This window comes from Theropithecus gelada, chromosome 6, assembly GCF_003255815.1.
Source record: "Theropithecus gelada isolate Dixy chromosome 6, Tgel_1.0, whole genome shotgun sequence".
NCBI classification, from domain to species: domain Eukaryota; kingdom Metazoa; phylum Chordata; class Mammalia; order Primates; family Cercopithecidae; genus Theropithecus; species Theropithecus gelada.
The window spans coordinates 165,426,302-165,447,087 of NC_037673.1; the positions used below are offsets into that span (position 1 = coordinate 165,426,302).

At 39.7% G+C, this 20,786-nt stretch overlaps 1 protein-coding gene across 4 annotated transcripts in view; it reads right to left on the reverse strand.

The window, feature by feature from the left end:
- Nucleotides 1-20,786, reverse strand: part of SLIT3 (slit guidance ligand 3) — a 641,659-nt gene that overhangs the window by 570,582 nt on the left and 50,291 nt on the right. For all 4 annotated transcript variants that reach the window (XM_025387957.1, XM_025387956.1, XM_025387959.1 and 1 more), the window contains exon 3: nt 15,505-15,576. In XM_025387957.1, the coding sequence (XP_025243742.1) occupies nt 15,505-15,576 (72 nt within the window). The remainder of the gene's footprint in view (nt 1-15,504; nt 15,577-20,786) is intronic.

Below are 20,786 nucleotides of genomic sequence, written 5' to 3' on the forward strand. Positions count from 1 at the left end.
ACTAAGGGAAACTACATTCCAAGCTGGAAGTTTTTATTTTTTAAAAAAAGGAATCAGAAAACAAGCCAACCAAAAATCATGTGTGTCAACAGTGATGTTTCTGGTGTTGTAGCTTACACCCACAGAGAAACTGGGGTATTTTTCATGGACTTAGACTAATTTCAGTGTAGACGCCGCAGGTGATCCATTTCACAAAGAAAAGCCTGTCCATAATTCTGAGTTAATAACAATGTTAGGCTTTGACGTTGATACAAATGAGGCCCAATGGAGAAAAAGCCACATTCATGGGCTGCTTGGGTGTCTGGTCTCTGAATGATCAGCTTAAGGAACATAATGCACATAACACAAGCTGACGTCTCTCTACTGGGAGCAAAATAACTCTCGCAGTAATTTGAAAGAATATATTTGCCACACATATGCATTTAAACATGTAATCTGATTATTTGTTTCACATCTAATGAAAGAGTAAATGGAACTCTGGGTTAGAGCTAAAAAGTCATAGTTTTTCTGTTCTTTGGGTAAATGGAGCTAACACACCAAGGCAACGTAAACTTTAAACGTTGCACGCCACATTAAAATTTCATGCAAGTCAAATTCCTTTCTAGCCTATTTCCTTTTCTGTAGGAGGAGGAAGTTGGATAATCCAATATCTCAGTCTCCTTCCAACTCCCGAAGGTTATGTTTTCTTTTCCTGGTACCTGGATTCACAGCAGTCCTGGATTCAAATCTCAGAATTGGTAAATTTCTTTAACTTTCTGACTTTCAGATTTTTTCCTCTGCAAAAATGAAATTTTTAAAAAATATACATCTTAAAAAGTTTTTAGTCACAAAAATGGTCAAATATATACAGAAAAGGATAAACGTATTTTTGAGTATCCCATACCCACCACTTAGATTCAACAATTATTTTCATTTTACTACATTGTTTTATTTTATTTACCGAACCATTTTAAAGTACAGCAGATCCTTGAATAATGTCATTTCCTTCAATGTCCCTTCATTGTAACACTGATTAGGAAAAAAATCGCTTCCCAGCTGAGACCACTGCCTCTGTGGAGTTCGTAATGTCCCATATCTGTATGGGTTTTCTCACAGCTTCAATTCAGAGTCATGCATGAAATTTGGTTGTTATATCTGTCTCTTGAGTCTCTTTTTTTTTTTTTTTTTTTTTTGGAGACGGAGTCTCGCTCTGTCGCCGGGGCTGGAGTGCAGTGGCCGGATCTCAGCTCACTGCAAGCTCCGCCTCCCGGGTTCCCGCCATTCTCCTGCCTCAGCCTCCCGAGTAGCTGGGACTACAGGCGCTCGCCACCTCGCCCGGCTAGTTTTTTTGTATTTTTTAGTAGAGACGGGGTTTCACCGTGATAGCCAGGATGGTCTCGATCTCCTGACCTCGTGATCCGCCCGTCTCGGCCTCCCAAAGTGCTGGGATTACAGGCTTGAGCCACCGCGCCCGGCCGAGTCTCTTTTTAAAATAAATTTTTGAAGTATAACACGTACAGAAAAATGTACAAATCAAATTTGTACAGCTTGAAGCATGTTCACCCACTGAACAGATCCATGAAACCTCCACCCAAATCAAGAAACAGCTGATGACACACCCCAGAAATCCCTTAGAGCCCCTCTCCATTCGCAACTCCCCATTGCTTAACACCACCTCGGCTTTTAACACCATAGATTAGTTTTGCCTGCTTTTGAAGTTTATACAAATGGAATCAGGTAATATATATTCTTTTATGTCTGGCTTTTGTCCCTGATTATGCTTCTGAGAGTTACCATGTGGTTACAGACAGCAGTTTTTTTGCGCATTGTTTTCATTTTCTACCAGTCAATTCCATTACGTGAATACACCACAATCTATTGATTTATTCTAACATCAACGAGTATTTGGCTTATTTCCAGTCTGGGGCTATTACAATTAGTGCTGATATGAACATTCCTGTGAATGTCTTTCAGAGGGTATGTACCCAGGAGTGGAAGGTACATGTATGTTCAGCTCTGGTTGGTACTGCCCATATTCGAGAGTAACTGTTATCAATTACTCCCATAATGGTGTATGGTAAATGCAGTTGTTTCACCTTGTCACCAACACTTGTTATTATAAGTTTCAGCCATTCCAATGAGCGTGTGGTATGTGTCATTGTGGTTTTATTCTATATTTCCCTAAAGACTAATTACACACTAAGCAACTTTTCATATGATCATTAGCCATTTCTCTATCTTCCTTTGTGAAGTGTCCAAAACTCTCACCAATTTTTTTTTTACTGAGTCATTTGTCTTTTTCTTATTGATTTGTAGGAGTTCTTCTCAATTCTAAAATAAGTCCTTTGTCAGTTATATGCACTGCCAATATCTTCACCCACTCTGGGACATGTTCTTTCACTCAATAATGTATTTTGGTGAATTAAAGTTATTTATTTTAATGTAGTCCAAATCATCTTTTCTCTTTAGTGTCTTCTGTGCCTTGCTTATGAAATATCAACTACCTCAAGGTCATGAAAATATTCTGTTATTTATTTTTTTGAGATGGAGCCTTGCTCTGTTGCCCAGACTAGGGTGCAGTGGTGCAATCTGGGCTCACTGCAACCTCCACCTCCTGGGTTCAAATGATTCTCCTGCCTTAGCCTCCCAAGTAGCTGCGATTACAAGCACATGCCACCATGCCTGCCTAATTTTTGTATTTTTAGTAGAGATGGGGTTTCGCCATGTTGGCCAGACTGGTCTCGAACTCCTGACCTCAGGTGATACCCCCGCCTCAGCCTTCCAAAGTGCTGAGATTACAGGCGTGAACCACCACTCTCAACCAAAAAATATTGTTATTTTCTAGAAGTGTCTTTATTTTATCTTTCTACAATCCACTTGTAATTGATTTATGAATGGCATGAGTAGGGATCAACAGAACAAGTTTTCCATATGGTTACCCAATTACTTTAGCACAATTTATTAGACAGACCATCCATTCCAGGTGGCCTCACAGAGCCACCTTTGTTACAAATCAAGTAATCTATATCTGGGTCTTCTAGACCGTCTTTGCTTTTCTTGGTCATTTGCATTCCTATATAAATTTTAGCATCATCTTAATTTCCACAACAACCTGCTGCTGGCATTTTGATTAGGACTGCACTGAATCCATCCATCAATTTGGAGAGAATTGCCATATTTGCAATGTTAAGTATTCCAATACATGAACACCATGCAACACTCCAGATATTTGACTCACCTTTAATTTCTTCCAGTAATGTCCGTCTTTCTGTGTTAAGGCCTGTGCATCTTTCATTAGACTTATTCCTAGACATTGGTATATATACACACACACATATATATACATTTACTTTGAGACAGTCTCACTCTGTCACCAGGCTGGAGTGCAGTGGCACAATCTTGGCTGACTGCAACCTCTGCCTCTCGGGTTCAAGTGATTCTCCTGCTTCAGCCTCCTGAGTAGCTGGGACTACAGGCATGCACCACCACGCCCAGCTAATTTTGTATTTCTAGTAGAGACGGGGTTTCACCATCTTGGCCAGGATGGTCTTGATCTCCTGACTTCATGATCTGCCCACCTCAGCTTCCCAAAGTGCTGGGATTACAGGCATGAGCCACCGCGCCAGGCTGGCATTGGTATTTTTTTGGTGCTATTGTAAACATAGTTTTTTAAAAATTTCCCAATTGTTTGTTGCTGGTATATAGAATTTTTTTTTTTTTTTTTTTTTTGGTGTATTGACCTTGTGTCCAATGACCTTAGAAATCTACTTAAGAATTCTGATAGGAAGAATAGCCAACGTGTGCTGGGCTTAATACTTAGGTGATGGGTTGATACATGCAGCCTTTGTGCACCTATCAACAATCTACAATCTAATGTGCCACCAAGGCACACATTTACCTATGTCATATGTACCCCAGAACTTAAAATTTAAAAAAGATTTATGATAATTTGTAGATTATTTTGTATTTTTCATGTACTCAATCATGTTGTCCGCAAATGATGACATTTAAATTTGTTTTATTCCAATCTTTATATCCATTCTTTTTCCTTGGTTCTGTGTTTTTTTGACTCCTCTCTCTTCTTCCCTCCCTTTTCTCTCCCTTCTTTCCTATTTTTCGAATCATTGCCAGAACAAGAATTTTCAATACAGTATTTAATAGAAGCTATGATGGCAGGAATCTAGTTCTGTTAGGAGAAACATTTTCAATATTTCACCATTAACGACGATGTTTGTTGTAGGGCTTTTTTTTGGTAAAGAACTTCCCTTTTATTCTCAATATGTAAAATGCTTTTAAATCACAAATTAGTATTGAATTTTATTAAATACTTTCTTCAGTATCTGAGAGGAAATGACTTCTTATTTCTTCTGTTAATGTGATTAATTACATCATTATTTTTGAAACAATAAAAGTACATTTGTTGTTCATGTCACAGTCAAATGCAGGTCAGCAGGGGCCGAGGATCCTTCTACTTCGTACTTCTACATCCTCCTTAGAGTGCTGTCAATTTAGCCAACATAGGGAAAGAGACCAAGTATGGGAGGTCATGAAGGGCATGTCGCTTCTACTCTCATTCCATAGAATTCCAGATACAGTGACATGTCTGCATCCAACCTCTAGTATTTTCGGAAGCGTTGACTGTGTCTGTCCTTATACCAATGTCTCTCCAGTCTTTTGGTTGTATGAAGCTTGTTGTTTTTGTTGTTTTTTCTGAGACGAAGTCTCACTCTGTCCCAGGCTAGAGTGCAGTGGCACAATTTTGGCTCACTACAACCTCCACCTCCTGGGTTCAAGCGATTCTCCGGCTTCCGCCTGAGTAGCTGGGACTACACGTGTGCCATCACACCTGGCTAATTTTTTTTTTTTTTTTTTGGTAGAGGCGAGGTTTCACCACGTTGGCCAGGCTGGTCTGGAACTCCTGACCTCAAGTGATCCACCTACCTCAGCCTCCCAAAGTGCCAGGATTACATGGGTGAGTCATCGCGTCCAGCCTGAGGCTTATTCTTTGCAGAATCCTTAGACGGTGTCCACGGGCACCACGATGCCTAAGTTCTTGAATGTTCGTAATAGGTAGTCTGCAGTCACTGGACTTGAATGTCAGCATGGCTAAATAGAAATGCTATTGTTCACATTTTCTTTAAGTTATTCACTTGTATTCTGACATAAGATTTTGGTATCAAAAAATAGGCAAGAAATCCAATTTTCTTTATGAGTCTCTGATTGAATGCTTAAGGACTTTTTCCTTTAAAATTTAAGTTTTATTAGAACATATTTTGTTCTGACCCTTCAGAGTTGACTTTTCCAAACATTCAGTGCACTTCCACAAGGTACTTTCTAATCAACTTTTAAGAACATTTTCTTGAATAGTAATTATCAGTACTATCAGTTTTGCTTCGTTCCATTGTTTTCTTCTTCAGAGATTCCTAAGTTTTAGAACCTCTTTGCCCAACTCTCACTTTCTCTTAAATCCCTTTATCTCTGTATTAATTTCTTGTTGACTTAAGAATACTGCTTTCCATCTTCTATTTCTTTTAAAGCAGTATTTATCCCAGTTATTTCTTTTTAAAATCCACCTAGATTAAAACATATGTATGTATTTTTGGCATAAAAAACATTTATTTTGCTCATAAGTCTATAAATCAGGCAGGGTTTCATGGGTCAACTTAAAAAACCTTTTTATATTAGAGTAGATTTTGATTTACATAAAAACTGGGAAGATAGTATTGAAAGTTCTCATATAGCCCACACCCAATTTCCCATATTAACATCTTATATAAGTATAATACAGTTGTCATATTTTTTTTTTTTTTTGAGACGGAGTCTTGCTCAGTCGCCCAGGCTGGAGTGCAGTGGCCAGATCTTGGCTCACTGCAAGCTCCGCCTCCCGGGTTTACGCCATTCTCCTGCCTCAGCCTCCGGAGTAGCGCCCGCCACCACGCCCGGCTAGTTTTTTGTATTTTTTAGTAGAGACGGGGTTTCACAGTGTTAGCCAGGATGGTCTCGATCTCGTGACCTCGTGATCCGCCCGTCTCGGCCTCCCAAAGTGCTGGGATTACAGGCTTGAGCCACCGCGCCCGGCCACAGTTGTCATATTTAATGAAGCAATCCTATTGCATTTATTATTCACTAAAGTCTATTTTCTTCAGATTTTCTTAGTTTTTACTTTTTGTGTTTGTTTCAGCATCCCATCTAGGATACCACATTACATTTAGTCATTATGTCTCCTCAGGCTCCTTTTGGCTGTTGACAGTTTTTCTGATTTCCCTTGTTTTTGATAAACAGTTTTGAGGAGGACTATTCAGGTATTTTTTTAGGAAGTTTCTCAATAGAGATTTGTCTGATGTTTTTCATGTAAGACCGAGATGATGGGTTTGGGGGAGGAAAATCACAGATATAAAGTAATATTTTCATTGCATCATATCAAAGGTATCAAATGATTTATCAATGTTGACGCTGACCTTGATCACTTGGCTAAGGTGGTGTGTGTCGAATTTCTCCACTGTAAACCTACTGCCCACTCCCTTCCCTTTTCACATAGTACTCTTTCGATGGAAGTGTCGATGTGAAGTCCACATTTAAGGAAGGCCATATTTAAGTTAGGTTGAACCTTCTAGAGGGCAGAGAACCTACACAACAAATTAGAATTATTCTGCATGGGATCTGTCTCTTCATTCCATTTATTTATTCACTCATTTATTTCTGTGAGTATGGACCCATGGCTATTTAAACTTTGTTAATAATTCAATACTTATTTTGTTATTCAAATTGTTGCAGCTTTGGCCACTAAGAATTCTTTGTTTGCTTTTATGTCCTTTTGACATACTCCCCAAATTGTGGGGTTTCACATTTTGTTTTGAGCACTCCCTTTATGGTACAACAACATTCCTCACCTTTAGAATAAACCATTTTTCCAAGATGCTTTAATTCCTTTTTGTGGGAAAATGATTTTAGAAACCATCAGCTGGGTGCTGGGCATGCTCATTGCTACTCCAGTGTTGTTGCTTCCAGGCCCTCTTGCTGATAGAACAAGAATATATATATAGAGAGAGAGAGAGACTGAATCTCACTGTCGCCCAGGCTGATTCTCCTGCCTCAGCCTCCCAGGTAGCTGGGACTACAGGCACGTGCCACCACACCTGGATAATTTCTAGTATTTTTAGTGGAGATGGGGTTTCACCATGTTAGCCAGGATGGTCTCAATCTCCTGACCTTGTGATCCACCGATTTGGGGCTCCAAAAGTGCTGGGATAACAGGCATGAGCCACCACACCCGGCCAGAGCAAGGAAATATTTTTTTGGATATTAATTCATATAAATACACATATCAAAAAATGTTTATATGTATATATTCATCTATATTAAATAAAAGTATCTACAGTAGGCTAAACATGAGTTGATACTGATGTCTCAACTAGTCCATTCCCACATAGATTCTTCTAGCTTTCTCCATTGTTTGTTTCTAACCACCCATTTCAACAGCAAGAAATCTATCCTCACCATTCACCATCTATTGTTCAATTCCAGTATACATGTACAGTGTCTCAGAATTGTTAACACATACCCCCAGGGGAAACAACTTTATCAACTAGAGTACAGTTCTTCTGTGCAGTTCCTTTTGCCTTTAGTCTTACAGACTTCACTCATTTCCACAGCTTAGGTCAGCACCTTTGCTCCCTCACTTCAGTGAGGCTGATGCATACATTCATCACAGTCTGCATTCCATTCTGGGATACCCCACTCTCCTACATGACTTTTTAAAAATTTGCATGCATTATAGTTCACTCTTTGTGTGGTAAAATTTTATAGGTTTTGACAAATGCATAGTGTCATATATCCACAATTTCATTATCATACAGCATAGTTTTACCATCCTAAACCCCACCATCCCCCCACTGTGCTTTATTCAACTTTCAGTTCCCTCTTCTCCTCTGAATCCCTAGCAACCACAGATCTAGATTGTATAAGACTGTGTTTAACTTTTTAAAAAACTGCTAAACTGTGTTCTAAAGTGGCTGTACCATTTTGTATCACTGCCAGCAATGAATGAGAATTCCTGTTACTCCACTTCACCAGCAATTAGCGTTGTCAATTTTTAAAATTCTCACCATTGTAATAGGTGTGTAGTAGTATATCTCACTACATAACTATTTGCATCACCCTAATGAAAAATGATGTTGAGTATGTTTTTGTATGCTTACTTGTGAGCTGTATATCTTCTTTGGTGAAGTGTCTATTTGAATCTTTTGTCCATTTCTTTCCTTTATGGGGGAGAGCAGTATCTTCTTACTGTTGAGTTTTTAAAGCTCTTTCTATATTTTGTGTATAAATTCTTTATCAGATACATGTTTTGAAAATATTTTCTTCATAGTTTTATATTTTACATTTAGGTCTATGAATCATCTGGACTTCAATTTTGTGTAAGATATAAGATTTGTATCCAGATCCATTTTTCCGTATCTGGACAGCCAATTGTACCAGCACCACTTGTTGAAAAGATTATTCTTTCTCCATTGAATTATCTTTACACCTTTGTCAAAAAAATCAGTTGACTGTATTTGCATGAGTCTATTTCTGAGCTCGCTATTCTGTCACCTTGATGTGTGTGTCTAATTTTTTGCCAATATCATGCTGTCTTGATTACTATAGCTTTACAGTAAGTCTTGAAACTGGATAGTGTAATTTCTACAAGTTAGTTTTTCTTCAGTATTGTACTGGCAGTACTTATTTTGAAGTACTTCTATTGTTAAGTTCTTTGAGTTCTTCACCCCTCCTTTCAAATCCTACATTTCTCTTATTAGAGTTTTTAAAATTTAGATTTGTGTTGTTCTCTTATAATGTATATGTTCTTAAATACTTCTAGCCAGTTTTGAACTATTTTATTACAGTTTATTTGTTTTGTGGATATCTCCTTTTATGTTTTCATTGTTTCTAAGAAAGTTATGCTTCTCATACCTTTTCTTATTTAAAAACCTTTATATGGGCTTCAATCATAATCCTTTTAACTGCTTATTTTTTAAGTGAAATAAATTTCCAAATTTCCCTGTAGTTTTAGAATGGTGGGGTAAAATAGCTTTTTTTTTTTTTTTTTTTTTTTTTTTTTTTTTTTTAAGCTTTAAGACTCTAGAGCTCATTCTTGTTTTGGCAAAGCAATGAGAAACATAGCCTTGTATTTTCCAAGATTTGACTCTTCTGGTGAATTCTAACATACTTCTCAAGGAGTTCTCTTTTTATTTCTACCATTGTTCCTTTTCTGATCAACTACTCCCAGAAGTTTCTTACCAATGTTAGACCTTTCCTAGGAAAAGAGCCTCATTTTCATTTGAAGAATGTATAAGCCACAGAATGTTCCAAGTATTATCAGTCATTATTACATCATGGTTCCTTTGTACTGAACATGAATTGGATCTGATAGAACTCCCTTCTATATTTGGCAGCTTTTCTCAGATTGGCCACTGTGTTTTCCAATGAGTAGAGATGGGTAATTTAAGGTATGCACTCTTCTCAGGGTCCTAAGAACTGTAGCTGTCTTCCCTCTGCTTTCTCCCACACAGATGAGATACCACAACAGTCTTGAAACCATCTATTGGGGATTCACTGAATTACTGTTCAAACTAATTTTATTGTAGATGTTGTGTATGTCTTTGGTTTTGCTATCCTAGTTGTTCAGCATGTTTTTGAGAGGTGAAATTTCCACTATTAAACCAACCTTGCCTTCTTTGAATAAGCCAAATTTCGTTGGAATATATTATCCTTTTCAGGTATAACTGAATTCATTTGCTAGTATGTTGTTGGGAAATTTGTAAAAATATTCATGAAAGACATTGGTTTATGTTTTTTTCTTGAAATGTCCTTACTGGGTTTTGTTCTCAAGGTTATGCTGGCTAAATAGACAAATGTTCATTCTTTTTTAGAATTAGTTTGTATTAAGTTGATATACTTTATTCCTTAAAACTTTGTTAGAATTTTTTGCTAAAGCCATCTGAGCCTAGATTTTTTGATGAAATGTTTTAAATATTTCTCTAATTGATATAAGACAGATTTTCTATCCCTTCCTGTTTCTATTTTCAATTTCATTTACTCTTCAAAATCATTGAGATAAGATGAGCAGCCTTTGGACAAGTTTATCACTTTAATGTTTATAATATCCATAGTTACATCCTCCTTTTTATTCTTCATGTTGGTAATTTAGCCTTTTGTTTTTTGATATGTCTTGTCAGTGTCTGTAATTTTAGGTGCTTCAAGAATTAGTTTGGCCGGGCGCGGTGGCTCAAGCCTGTAATCCCAGCACTTTGGGAGGCCGAGACGGGCGGATCACGAGGTCAGGAGATCGAGACCATCCTGGCTAACACGGCGAAACCCCGTCTCTACTAAAAAATACAAAAAACTAGCCGGGCGAAGTGGCGGGCGCCTGTGGTCCCAGCTACTCGGGAGGCTGAGGCAGGAGAATGGCGTGAACCCGGGAGGCGGAGCTTGCAGTGAGCTGAGATCCGGCCACCGCACTCCAGCCTGGGCGACAGAGCCAGACTCAGTCTCAAAAAAAAAAAAAAAAAAAAAAAAAAAAAAAAAAAAAGAATTAGTTTGGCTTTTTAGAATTTTTCTATTATACATTCATTTCTATTTCATATACTTCTGCTCTTAATAATTTCCTTTGTTCTGTTTTGTTGTTTTTGCCCTAACTTCATAAGAATAATATTTTAATCAAGATACATACTTCTTTTAAAATATGTACTATACATAATATATACCATAAATTGAATAATGTAGCTTAAAGGCTTTACCTTTTCCTCTGAGCATAGCTTTGGCTACAATCCACACATTGTGATACACTGTATGTTTATTAACATTCAGAAAAATATGTTCTAATTTCCACTGCAGTATGTTCTTTGACTCAGAGTATTTAGAGGTATATTACTCAATCTCTAAATATTTTGGATTTTTCTAGTTTTTTAAATTAACTTCTTGATTATTCCTGCTGTCAGAGAACATGCTCCATATGACATCCTTTGATATGTGTTGACTTGCTTTCTAGATCTGTTCATAATAAAACTTTCATATGTTCTTGAAAAGATTTCTATTCTATGTTGTTTTGAGTGTTCTCTATACATCAATTACATCAGGTTTAAAAATATTGTTATTTAATATTCTATATTTTTACTAAGAATTGTATCTCCTTGTTCTATTAATTACCAAAAAGTGTATCTTAACTACGATTATAAATTTGTCTACTTTTTTTAGTTCTGTATTTGCTTTCCATATTTTCAGGCTATGTTTTTAGACACATACAAATACAGATTTGGTATATCCTCCTGGTTTATTTCCTATTTTACCATTATAAAATTCTCTCTTTATATCTAATATTTTTTCTTTAAATTCTATATTATCTTTAATCGAGTGACACTAACCTTTCGGTTAGTGTTTTCATGCTATCATTTTCATTTTTTTACTTTCAAGTTTTCTCTATCCATATATTTAATGTTATTATTTTGTAAAAAGCATATGTTTGGTATTTTTAAAATACACTCTGACAATCTATGTTTTTTAATTGGAGAATTAGTGCATTTACATATAAAGTAATATGATATATTTATGTTTAAATGTATCATCTTACTGTTGATTTCTATTTGTTCTATGTTCCTTTTCCTTCTCTTTTATCCTTCATTTTAATTAACTACATATTTTGTATCATACTGTGCTCCTTTTCCCTCGGACTATCATAATTTTTTGACTATTTTTTTTAGAGGCTATGCTACAGATTTCAACATACATCTTTGACTTAATAAGGCAATAAATATTAGCACTATGACTTCCTGAATAATTTAAGGATCTTAGAACATTTTAATTCCATTGACCCTTCCAATTTTGTGGTACTGCATCTATTCTATTCTAAGATTTTTTTGAACTTAAAAGTTGACTCCCATGTTTTTCTTGACATTGACTTTTTGAAAAGACCAGGGCAACTGTCTCAAATAATATCCCACCTACAAAATGTGTTTGTTTCCTCTTGGTTTAACTTTTTCCTCTATCCCATCCACTTTCTGGAAGCCAGAAGTGAGATCTAGCTAAATTAGGTTTAGGTAAATATATTAAGCAAAGTGCTTCATAGGTTATACTTTGAGTTTTATATTTTATCACATCACATTTTATAATTCTAACTTCATAATATTCTCACATAGATTCCATGAGATGGTATACGTAAAGTGCCTGACATGCTATCTGACGTAGGATAGTTAAAGAGCAGAATTTCTCAGTTTTGGCACTAGTGACATTTTGGACTGAATAATTCTTTGTTGTAGGGCCATCTTGTGCATTTAAAAATGTTTAGAGATACTCCTGTACTCTATCTGCTAGGTAGCATCTCCCAGCTGTGACAATTAAAAATGTATCTAAACATTACAAGTGTCCTCTGGAAGACAAAATTAGGCCCAGCTTAGAATCACTTATATAGGACAAAAACTCAAGTGTTTTGATAAATATTCCTCAAGCAGTTACTATCATGCCTTGCTCAAGGCTGTGAGATTAGGAGCTAAATGGGACATGAATCTTGACCTCAACATTCATGGTTTTGAGAAGAAACAATCCAGAAAACAGGGAATTAAAATATGGTGTCATAAGTGCTGTGATAGGAAGACACCTGTTTTATGAGAGTAGGGGCACCTAACTCCGCCAGAGGCATAGGGTCCTTTCACGGAGGAATAGGGAATTCTGAATTGAGACCCAGAGGACAGACTTCCTTTTCCTTTCCCAGGAAGACCGAAGAGAACAAACCAATAATGACTACTCAGAGTGGAAATAAACCCTCCAGAAATGAAGTATCATAACCCCTAATATTTCCAGGCTCTATCTTAGAATATGATCAATAAAGATTTATCTATTACCAAATACAGAGACACAGATAAGGTGAGCCAGGAGTAAGAGCTAGAGATGGCACAATCCACCGTCATCTTGTTAATAGCAAATGTATTATGTTTTCCAATTCCACATCCCCCCGTCTGTATGAAAACAGAACGAATAACCAAAACCAGATTAACGCCAATCAGGATTAATGTCACACACATCCCTTCTTGCTAACACTGAAAGGTATTATGAGAATGACTATTCAACTGTGTATATGAACTCAGTTGCCTGTGTTTCCAATCTTCTTCCTGATTAAGTACTTCTTCAGATCACTTGCAGTAGAAGTCAGAGATTGGCTAGCTGTTCACTAAGCCTGTTTCCTCTGCTTCCTGGGCACACAGCTCAACCATCTTTCCTCCATCCTCTGCAGCTTCCTGTGGCCACATGACTGAGTTCTAGCTCAAAGTATGTGAGACTGGAAGTGACATGTACTTCTTGAAATCTGAAAACCTCCCATGTGAAATTTTTCATGCTGTTTTCTCTTCTCCTGGCTTGATGCAGACAAACATTGTCACCTTGAAAGCCAAGATTTAAGGAGGGTAAAGTCGAGGAGAGGAAGACGACTTTGTCCCTGAGTCTCCACTTGGAGAAGGGAGGCCTTATCAGCAATGCCCATATTGAGTTTTAGATGAATACGTAAACGTCCACTGTGTTAAGTCACTGAGATTTGAGGGTTTATCTAGCACAGCAGCTAGCATTACCCACCTAATACACCAACACGGAGAAATAATCAGGTTTCCTCTGCAACTGTAATCCATTCAGTTCCCCAGACATGCATGGGTCTTTCAGCCTTGTTCACCAAGCCAAAGAAAAGAGGCTTTGCCAAAATATTTCACCGATACTCCCTGGAGTTAAATGTTTAGGTGAGAGGCTACTCTCAGGGCCCTTACTGAAGATCACACTTCATCTAATATCTGCTGCACATGAGTATGGAATAACATCATCTTTCATGTCGGACAGAAGTGGCTTTGAATCTTGGCTCCCCTCTTGACCATTCCTTGACTCAGTCTCTCTGGGTCTGTTTCTTCATCTGTAAAATGAGGGTAATCACACCTCATAGGAATTTTGTGGCAATAAAAAACACAAATAGCATGTAAAACACTGGCATAGTTCCTGGCATGTCCAAGGTACTCAATTAGTTCCTTCCCTAAAACAAGGAAATTAATGAATTGGGAATTTTCTTCACTCTTCTAATCAGTAGACTAAGGAGTGGCCTTTTCACAAAGGACCATGTGTTGATCTTTGTGTAGAAATGCTGAATATTTCATACAAAGGAACCAGGTTCAACAAATACTTTTATGTTCTCTTTGGTCTAAATAAGAACTTGAGTTAAGAAACTTAAAAATAAACGTGTAAACAGAGACAACATTCAGTCTTTTTATAAACCGTTTTCCCTTGCAAGAAATAAATGTCATATTTTCAAACCAACACCAGCAGAACATATGCTGGGATTTGACCCAGAAGGAGAACAATGAATGAGACGGTTCACACAACAGAGAGGGAGGAAGGCATTTTTCTGGGTAATACTAATTGATGTGCAATGGGGACCTTCGCTGTTCTTATGTGGCCCCAGATAAATTGATTCCGGCGGAAAAGATGGCACATCTCAAAGCTAAGTAGTCAGGGGCAAGCATGCCACCTTACCCAAGCCCACCTCTGTAAATCAGATTTGGCAACCAGACAGGTAAACAGAGCACAGTTCTTCTAAGGAAGCCGGCAGAGCTGTGAGCTGTTGCAGCTTCATCCTTTTGACTGCAGGAGAAAGAGGCTGAAATGTCAGGGCAACCAAGATTCAGAGAGAACTTTGAAGAGAGCCACCCACCAGCATGACTAAGTGCTCTTGGGGACAATCCCTGCTCGGAGGGCAGAAAGCAAATATCCAGATGTTATGAGCTGCCAGATGTGATTAACAGAGGAAAGGTGAAGTCGCCTACTTAACCATCTGAGCAGCCCTCCTCAAAGTCATCCAAGAGTTTTCTGCAAAAGTATTCATCAACAAAACAAATGGAGGCTCCAACCGTCTTCCATTCCCATCCCTTTTCCTCTCTCCCTCTCATTGAGTCAGAACAGTGGCCTATTTTTAAACCACTGGCAATGCATTCTCTCGTGGAAACGTGGGGGCTTCTTGACACAGGCTGATGCTCACTCACAGGAGATACAAGCGCACTGAAGGCTGCGCCCACTCACCAGTCCTTCCTCTCCCACAAGAGTGGGGCAGAGAACACTCAGGGAGGAGAGGGCCTCAGGAGGGAGCTTCTGCCCGTGCAGAGGAGTAGGGAGTATCTGATGCCGGATTTCATGACAGGGTAACTGCAGGCTTCCCTCCTCCGTGGAAGGGAAGGCTTATACTTGGTTAAAAACCAGCCCCTTATACAGGTACCAAGACAGAACTCAAGCCTGAGAAGAAGGGAAACAAACCCTGGAAGCTGATTCTAGAAACTTTTACAGAAAAGGAGTGTAAGTAGATCTCAGTGTTTCTTTAACATGCATCTAATGTGCCTTAAGTATAATAGCAAACATTTTATTAAAACACTGGAGACCTTTTTAAACAAGGTCATAAGGCCAATTTACAAAGAAAAAAGCACTAAAATTAAATAAACACTTTAAGAAAGGAGGTTGTGCTGTACTTACAGTCGCTCCAGCTGCTTCAGGTCCTGGAAGGCGCCTCTCTCGATGACGCTGACCTGGTTGTCTTCCAGATGCCTACAACCACAGAGACAGCAATGACTAAGGACAAAGCTGGGCTCAAGTACCCTCATACTAGGCTTTGTGCCATGCAGGTATGGTCACTCAGCCCCTCCCATGATCGTCAGGGTCCCTTCAACTGGGATCAGTCTGATGGGACAAGATAACTCATATCCCAGTTTGGTGTCACGGTAACCAGGGTTTCGCCGCCTGCACACTTCTACCTGACAGATTGGTTTCCATGCCTCTATTTTAAGAATGTTCTCAGCAAATGTCCCCCCAAGCACTGCAGGATGTTGCGCAGAAAAGGAAGAGGTAAAAGCTGCTCTTTATAAAAACCACACATAGATTCAGCATCTCTTCCCTGGGAGCTCCCTCCTCCAAGGATTCAAAAATACTTCATTGAAAAGGGCCTTCCCTGCTCACCCTAGTAGAAAGGGTGAGGCTATTGTGAAAAGATTAGCTGTCCCTAAGAAAACCAGCCTGGTCCCAGCAACTCCTCTCACCAAGAGTCCAGCTAATCCCAACCTCATGATGATGGTCCTAAAAGATCAGGCTCCCTCCCTCCAGCCACACGCTTCACTCACCTGCCTAAGTCCTCTAAGCAGGTGATTACAAATCCTAAACACTCTGTGTAAGTGAATTGGGTTCATGCATGCAGTATATCCAAAGAATTCAGCATATAATGAAATGTTTGTTTCCTTAACTTAAAAAAAAATGGCCACTTAAATGGATGAGCTGAACAGCAGAGAAGAGAAGCAATGAAGCTATGCAGCTTCCATTGGGGGCTGACCTTAGGCTGGGAAATGACAGATTGCACATGGTGGCTGAATGGGACTTAGCGGGGATGCATTGTGATCAGAGAATGTTTCTTTAGAAAGTGGAGTTTAGGAAGGGCCATGGATTCCTCTGGATCACACAGGAGGAGAGGTGCGCACAAGCACCTAAACAAATGGCAGATGGAGAGGAAGAGCAACCCTGGGAAGCTGGGAAGGCTGCATCTTCATATCAAACTGAATGCTCCATGACAGTCTCTCCCTATTAGACGTTTCATAACCTCCTGCACTTCTCAGCCTTAACACTTGGACCCTTGTGTTTAGTTCCCAAGTCTATTTTCCCCACTGTGCCTAAGGAGCAAGAAGATAGACATTCTGCCCATCATCCTACTCCCAGTCCTAACACAGTTGCCTAGCACAGCAGGCACTTCATCAATGCTTACTGAATGAATGAAACCTACAGAAGACTTTGGGCCATGGCACATACCGACTGTGTATGTGTCTGGGACAGGTAACTGTATTTTGTTTGGGCTTGATATTTTACATTTTTGTGAATTTGTTGCCAACAGTTGAAAATCAGGATATTTCACATGTATACACACCCATACCCCACAAAAGAAACTCCTTTTGAAAAATCAGCTCTCACATTTCCAAATATCAGTTGACCAGGAGTAGAACGTCAGGTGAGGGTACCCAGCCCCACAGTTTGCCATGTCCTCATCTGCTCTGCTTCTCACATTTCTATTGCTTCTGGCCCCTCACAAGCTCCTCACTTAACAGCTGTAGAAACGATTGAAGGGAGAGGCTAAAAGACTTGCCCGAGGAGAAATTATTTATGCCAATTCCCACAGCCAGGTAGGGTGGGCCTTCTAACTCCCACTCTGGTGAGCGCACCAGATTTAGTTTAGAAGCCCTGTTTTGCTTGCACATTAGCTGATGATATAAGAGTGGGTTAACTAGTCAACCTCTCTGAGATTCAGTTTCCTCATTTGTAAAATAGAGAAAATATAACATTGCAAAAGTTCTTTGAGAACAAAAATGAAATAAGGAAATCATGTAGCCCAGGTTCTGCTATATGATTAGAGGCTTAAGAAACGTTGACCAGGTGCGGTGGCTCACTCCTGTAATCCCAGCACTTTGGGAGGCTGAGGCAGGTGGACCAGGAGGTCAGGAGTTCAAGACCAGCCTGGCCAACATGGCGAAACTCCATCTTTACTAAAAATACAAAAATGAGCTGGGTGTGGTGACACATGCCTGTAATCCCAGCTACTTGGAAGGCTGAGGCAGGAAAATTACTTGAACCCAGGAGGTAGAGGTTGCAGGGAGCCAAGATGGCACCACTGCACTCCAGCCTGGGTGACAAAGCAAGACTCTGTGTCCAAAAAAAAAAAGAAAGAAAAAGGCCTGGAGCAGGGGCCCACGCCTGTAATCCCAGCACTTTGGGAGGCTGAGGCAGGCAGATCATGAGGTCAGGAGTTCGAGACCAGCCTGACCAACAAGATGAAACCATCTCTACTAAAAATACAAAAAGTTAGCTGGGCATGGTAGCATGTGCCTGTAATCCCAGCACCTCAGGAGGCTGAGGCAGGAGAATCACTTGAACACAGGAGGCGGAGTTTGCAGTGAGCTAAGATTGCGCCATTGCACTCCAGCCTGGGTGACAGAGCAAGACTCTGTCTCAAAAAAAAAAAAAAAAAAAAAAAAGTTTTTCCCTTCTCTTGTCTTCCTTTTCCATTCTACCATATGCAAGGAGGGTCTTGGAATGCTAATAGTCTCACACTAGCACATCATGCTAAATAGGGTCCCACTGCAACACTAGTGACTGGGGGTTTCCTGAGCTAAGTTTTTACTATCCATCCACCAATCAAATCAATCACAGACTTTGTAGTCATTATTTCCTTGCTGGATAACAAGGATCAACTCTAGGATATTGTAAGTACCACATTCCCTCTGAGTTTCTGAGGGAGCCTAACTCACCCCTTCTATAATGAATCTTAGTTCTATGCTAATGAATCTAACACTTCAAGTTTCTTTCAGAGAGGGGAAGAGAAGAGATGCAAGGATATCTATATGAGATACACCGTTTCCACCTTGTGCAGGCCCTGGAAAGCTGACTTACTGGCTTCATCAAGAAGCTGGGTTTTTTTTCCTCCCAAGACAAGGTCTCACTGTCACCCATGCTGGAGTGCAGTGGTGCAAGTTGCTGGGACTATAGGTGCATGCCACCATGCTCAGCTAATTTTTTTTGGTGGGGGGTAGAGATGGAGTTTTACAATGTTGCCCAGCCTGGGGAGCCCTGCCCAGGCTGGTCTCAAACTCCTGAGCTCAAGCAATCCAGCCGCCTCGGTCTTCCAAAGTGCTGGGATTACAGGCATGAGTCACTGCATCTAGCCATCAAGACCATCAAGAAATTTTTTGACTTCTGAATTCCTGTCAGGTTCAGCCAAAGAGAGGCACCAGCAGGAGATCAGAGGGTGGAGGAAGACTGTGGTTGGGGGATTTACTCTTCTCCACCCCTGCCAAGCCACTTCAGGCTGACTGCATCCCTCTACCTAACGCTACAGCTCCCTACTTTTGCCAGGCTCTGATAACCACCTCCTCCCTGTGCTCCTTGAGGCCCAGGGCACACTAGACAGAACTGCACTATCTCCTCTAGGTTTCTCTTCACCTTGCCCACACCTCTAAAGAAGTCTTTACTTCACTCTCCTCATTTGCCCTCTTTTCTGCTGGGACGCTCACTGCCAGGTATCTGTGTCCCTTCCAGATCTACTTCCTAGTTCCCCCAGAGTCCAGCCTAGAACCTGGCAATCAGAGGCTCAACAAATCAATATTTGATGAATAAATGGATCAGTGAACGAATGAGTTAAGATCCTCCCATCCAGACTTCTGGGCTGAGATGCAAGCCAGGAGCAAGCACTAAAAGCCATTGATACCTTCCCCACATTTTCAGACAGGGGATCCAGGAAGGGCTGGACATCCAGAAGGGCTGTCCACGGATGGAGTCTGTTCTGAATTAGAACAGAGCCTGTGTTCATTTTCAGCTCTTTTGCAATTTTTTTTTTTTTTTAGCTTTAGCACTGGATCAGGATCAGAAATCGCCCCCCTTGTGATGATGGCTGGGGTGGAGTTTAACTTTTTTATTAACCCCGTTTGGGATAAAGCTGGCTCCCACATTGTAAGCATAGCAGAACCCTTAGACTACCAAGAAATGAAACATAATTTATACCATCAGAAGAGACTTTTTCCTACTCCCACCCCATGGGAGAAAAAAAAAAAAAAAATGTCCTGGGCAATTCTTCTATCTTCTCCTTAAATGCTCTTCGTTTGGGGAAAATCGCCCTGGGTTGAGACCGAAGTGCCTCAATCTCCATTTTATCTGCTTTTGCCCATATTAACAGTTTGACATAGAAATGGGTGGCCAATTATTCAAGACTACTGAATCTTTTCTAGCTTCTCTAGAAATTGTAAATAAGAAACAGATATGGGGAATGTGCCAAGGTGTGAAAAAAATCTTTTAAAAAAAGATAGTTGTCTAGGTTACTCAGCTAAAAAGAATAGATTGAGGAAAAATATGGTAAAAATGTCTGGATATTTTATTGGTGTTAGTTAGAAAGCATTTCAGCTATTCCACCAGGCAGATTCTTTCACAGTAATAAAGGGCCACTTGAATGGGATTGTCTTTGAGTTGATAAGGAAGATAATGAAACAGAGTATATTAATAGTCTACGGGGGGGGGTGGTTTAGGGGAAGGCTTTTTGGCATTGCTTATCAAAATAAGAGAAATGTACCAATTAACTGAAAAGATAAACCGTAGTCAAAGGAATGTTGCAGACCATCCAGGGGATACTAAAACAATCTTTTGTGATTATTTTAAACTTTCTATTTGCAGAGAGCAGACACGAAAATTGGAGTTTTTATTAGTCTTTCTGATGTAACGCTAAGAAAATCAAAGGGTTGTTTTTGACTTTGTTAGAAAACGAAGCATTAGGTGAAATTTCTGACTTGTAATCTCTCACAGACGCAGGGGAAATAAATTTTTAAAACAGTGAGAAGGTAAACAAGCGTCTATTTGTTAACCTGGCAAATGACATAGAATCAGTTGTTGTTACCTATACCTCTTCAATAACAATCGCCCTAAAACTGAACCATGAAATTCCCCCACCCTGATCCCAGTCTCGACTCTGATCCACGCACACCTTGTCAGAACTACCAGTCACTTGACAGACACATGGCTGCTGAGGCAAAAGACTTGGCACAGGGTGTGCCTTCCCTTTGAGGTTGGTGAGAGGAGAGTGTTTGAGACCAAAGATGGAGAACATGTCCATGTGGAGAGCACCTGCAAGCTGGAGGCCCAGGATTCAGATTCCCCATGTCTCCACACATGTGTACGTAAGAGAAGCTCAGACAAGCCCCCACATTAACAGTGCTGCATTTACAAAATGGGTAGACTAT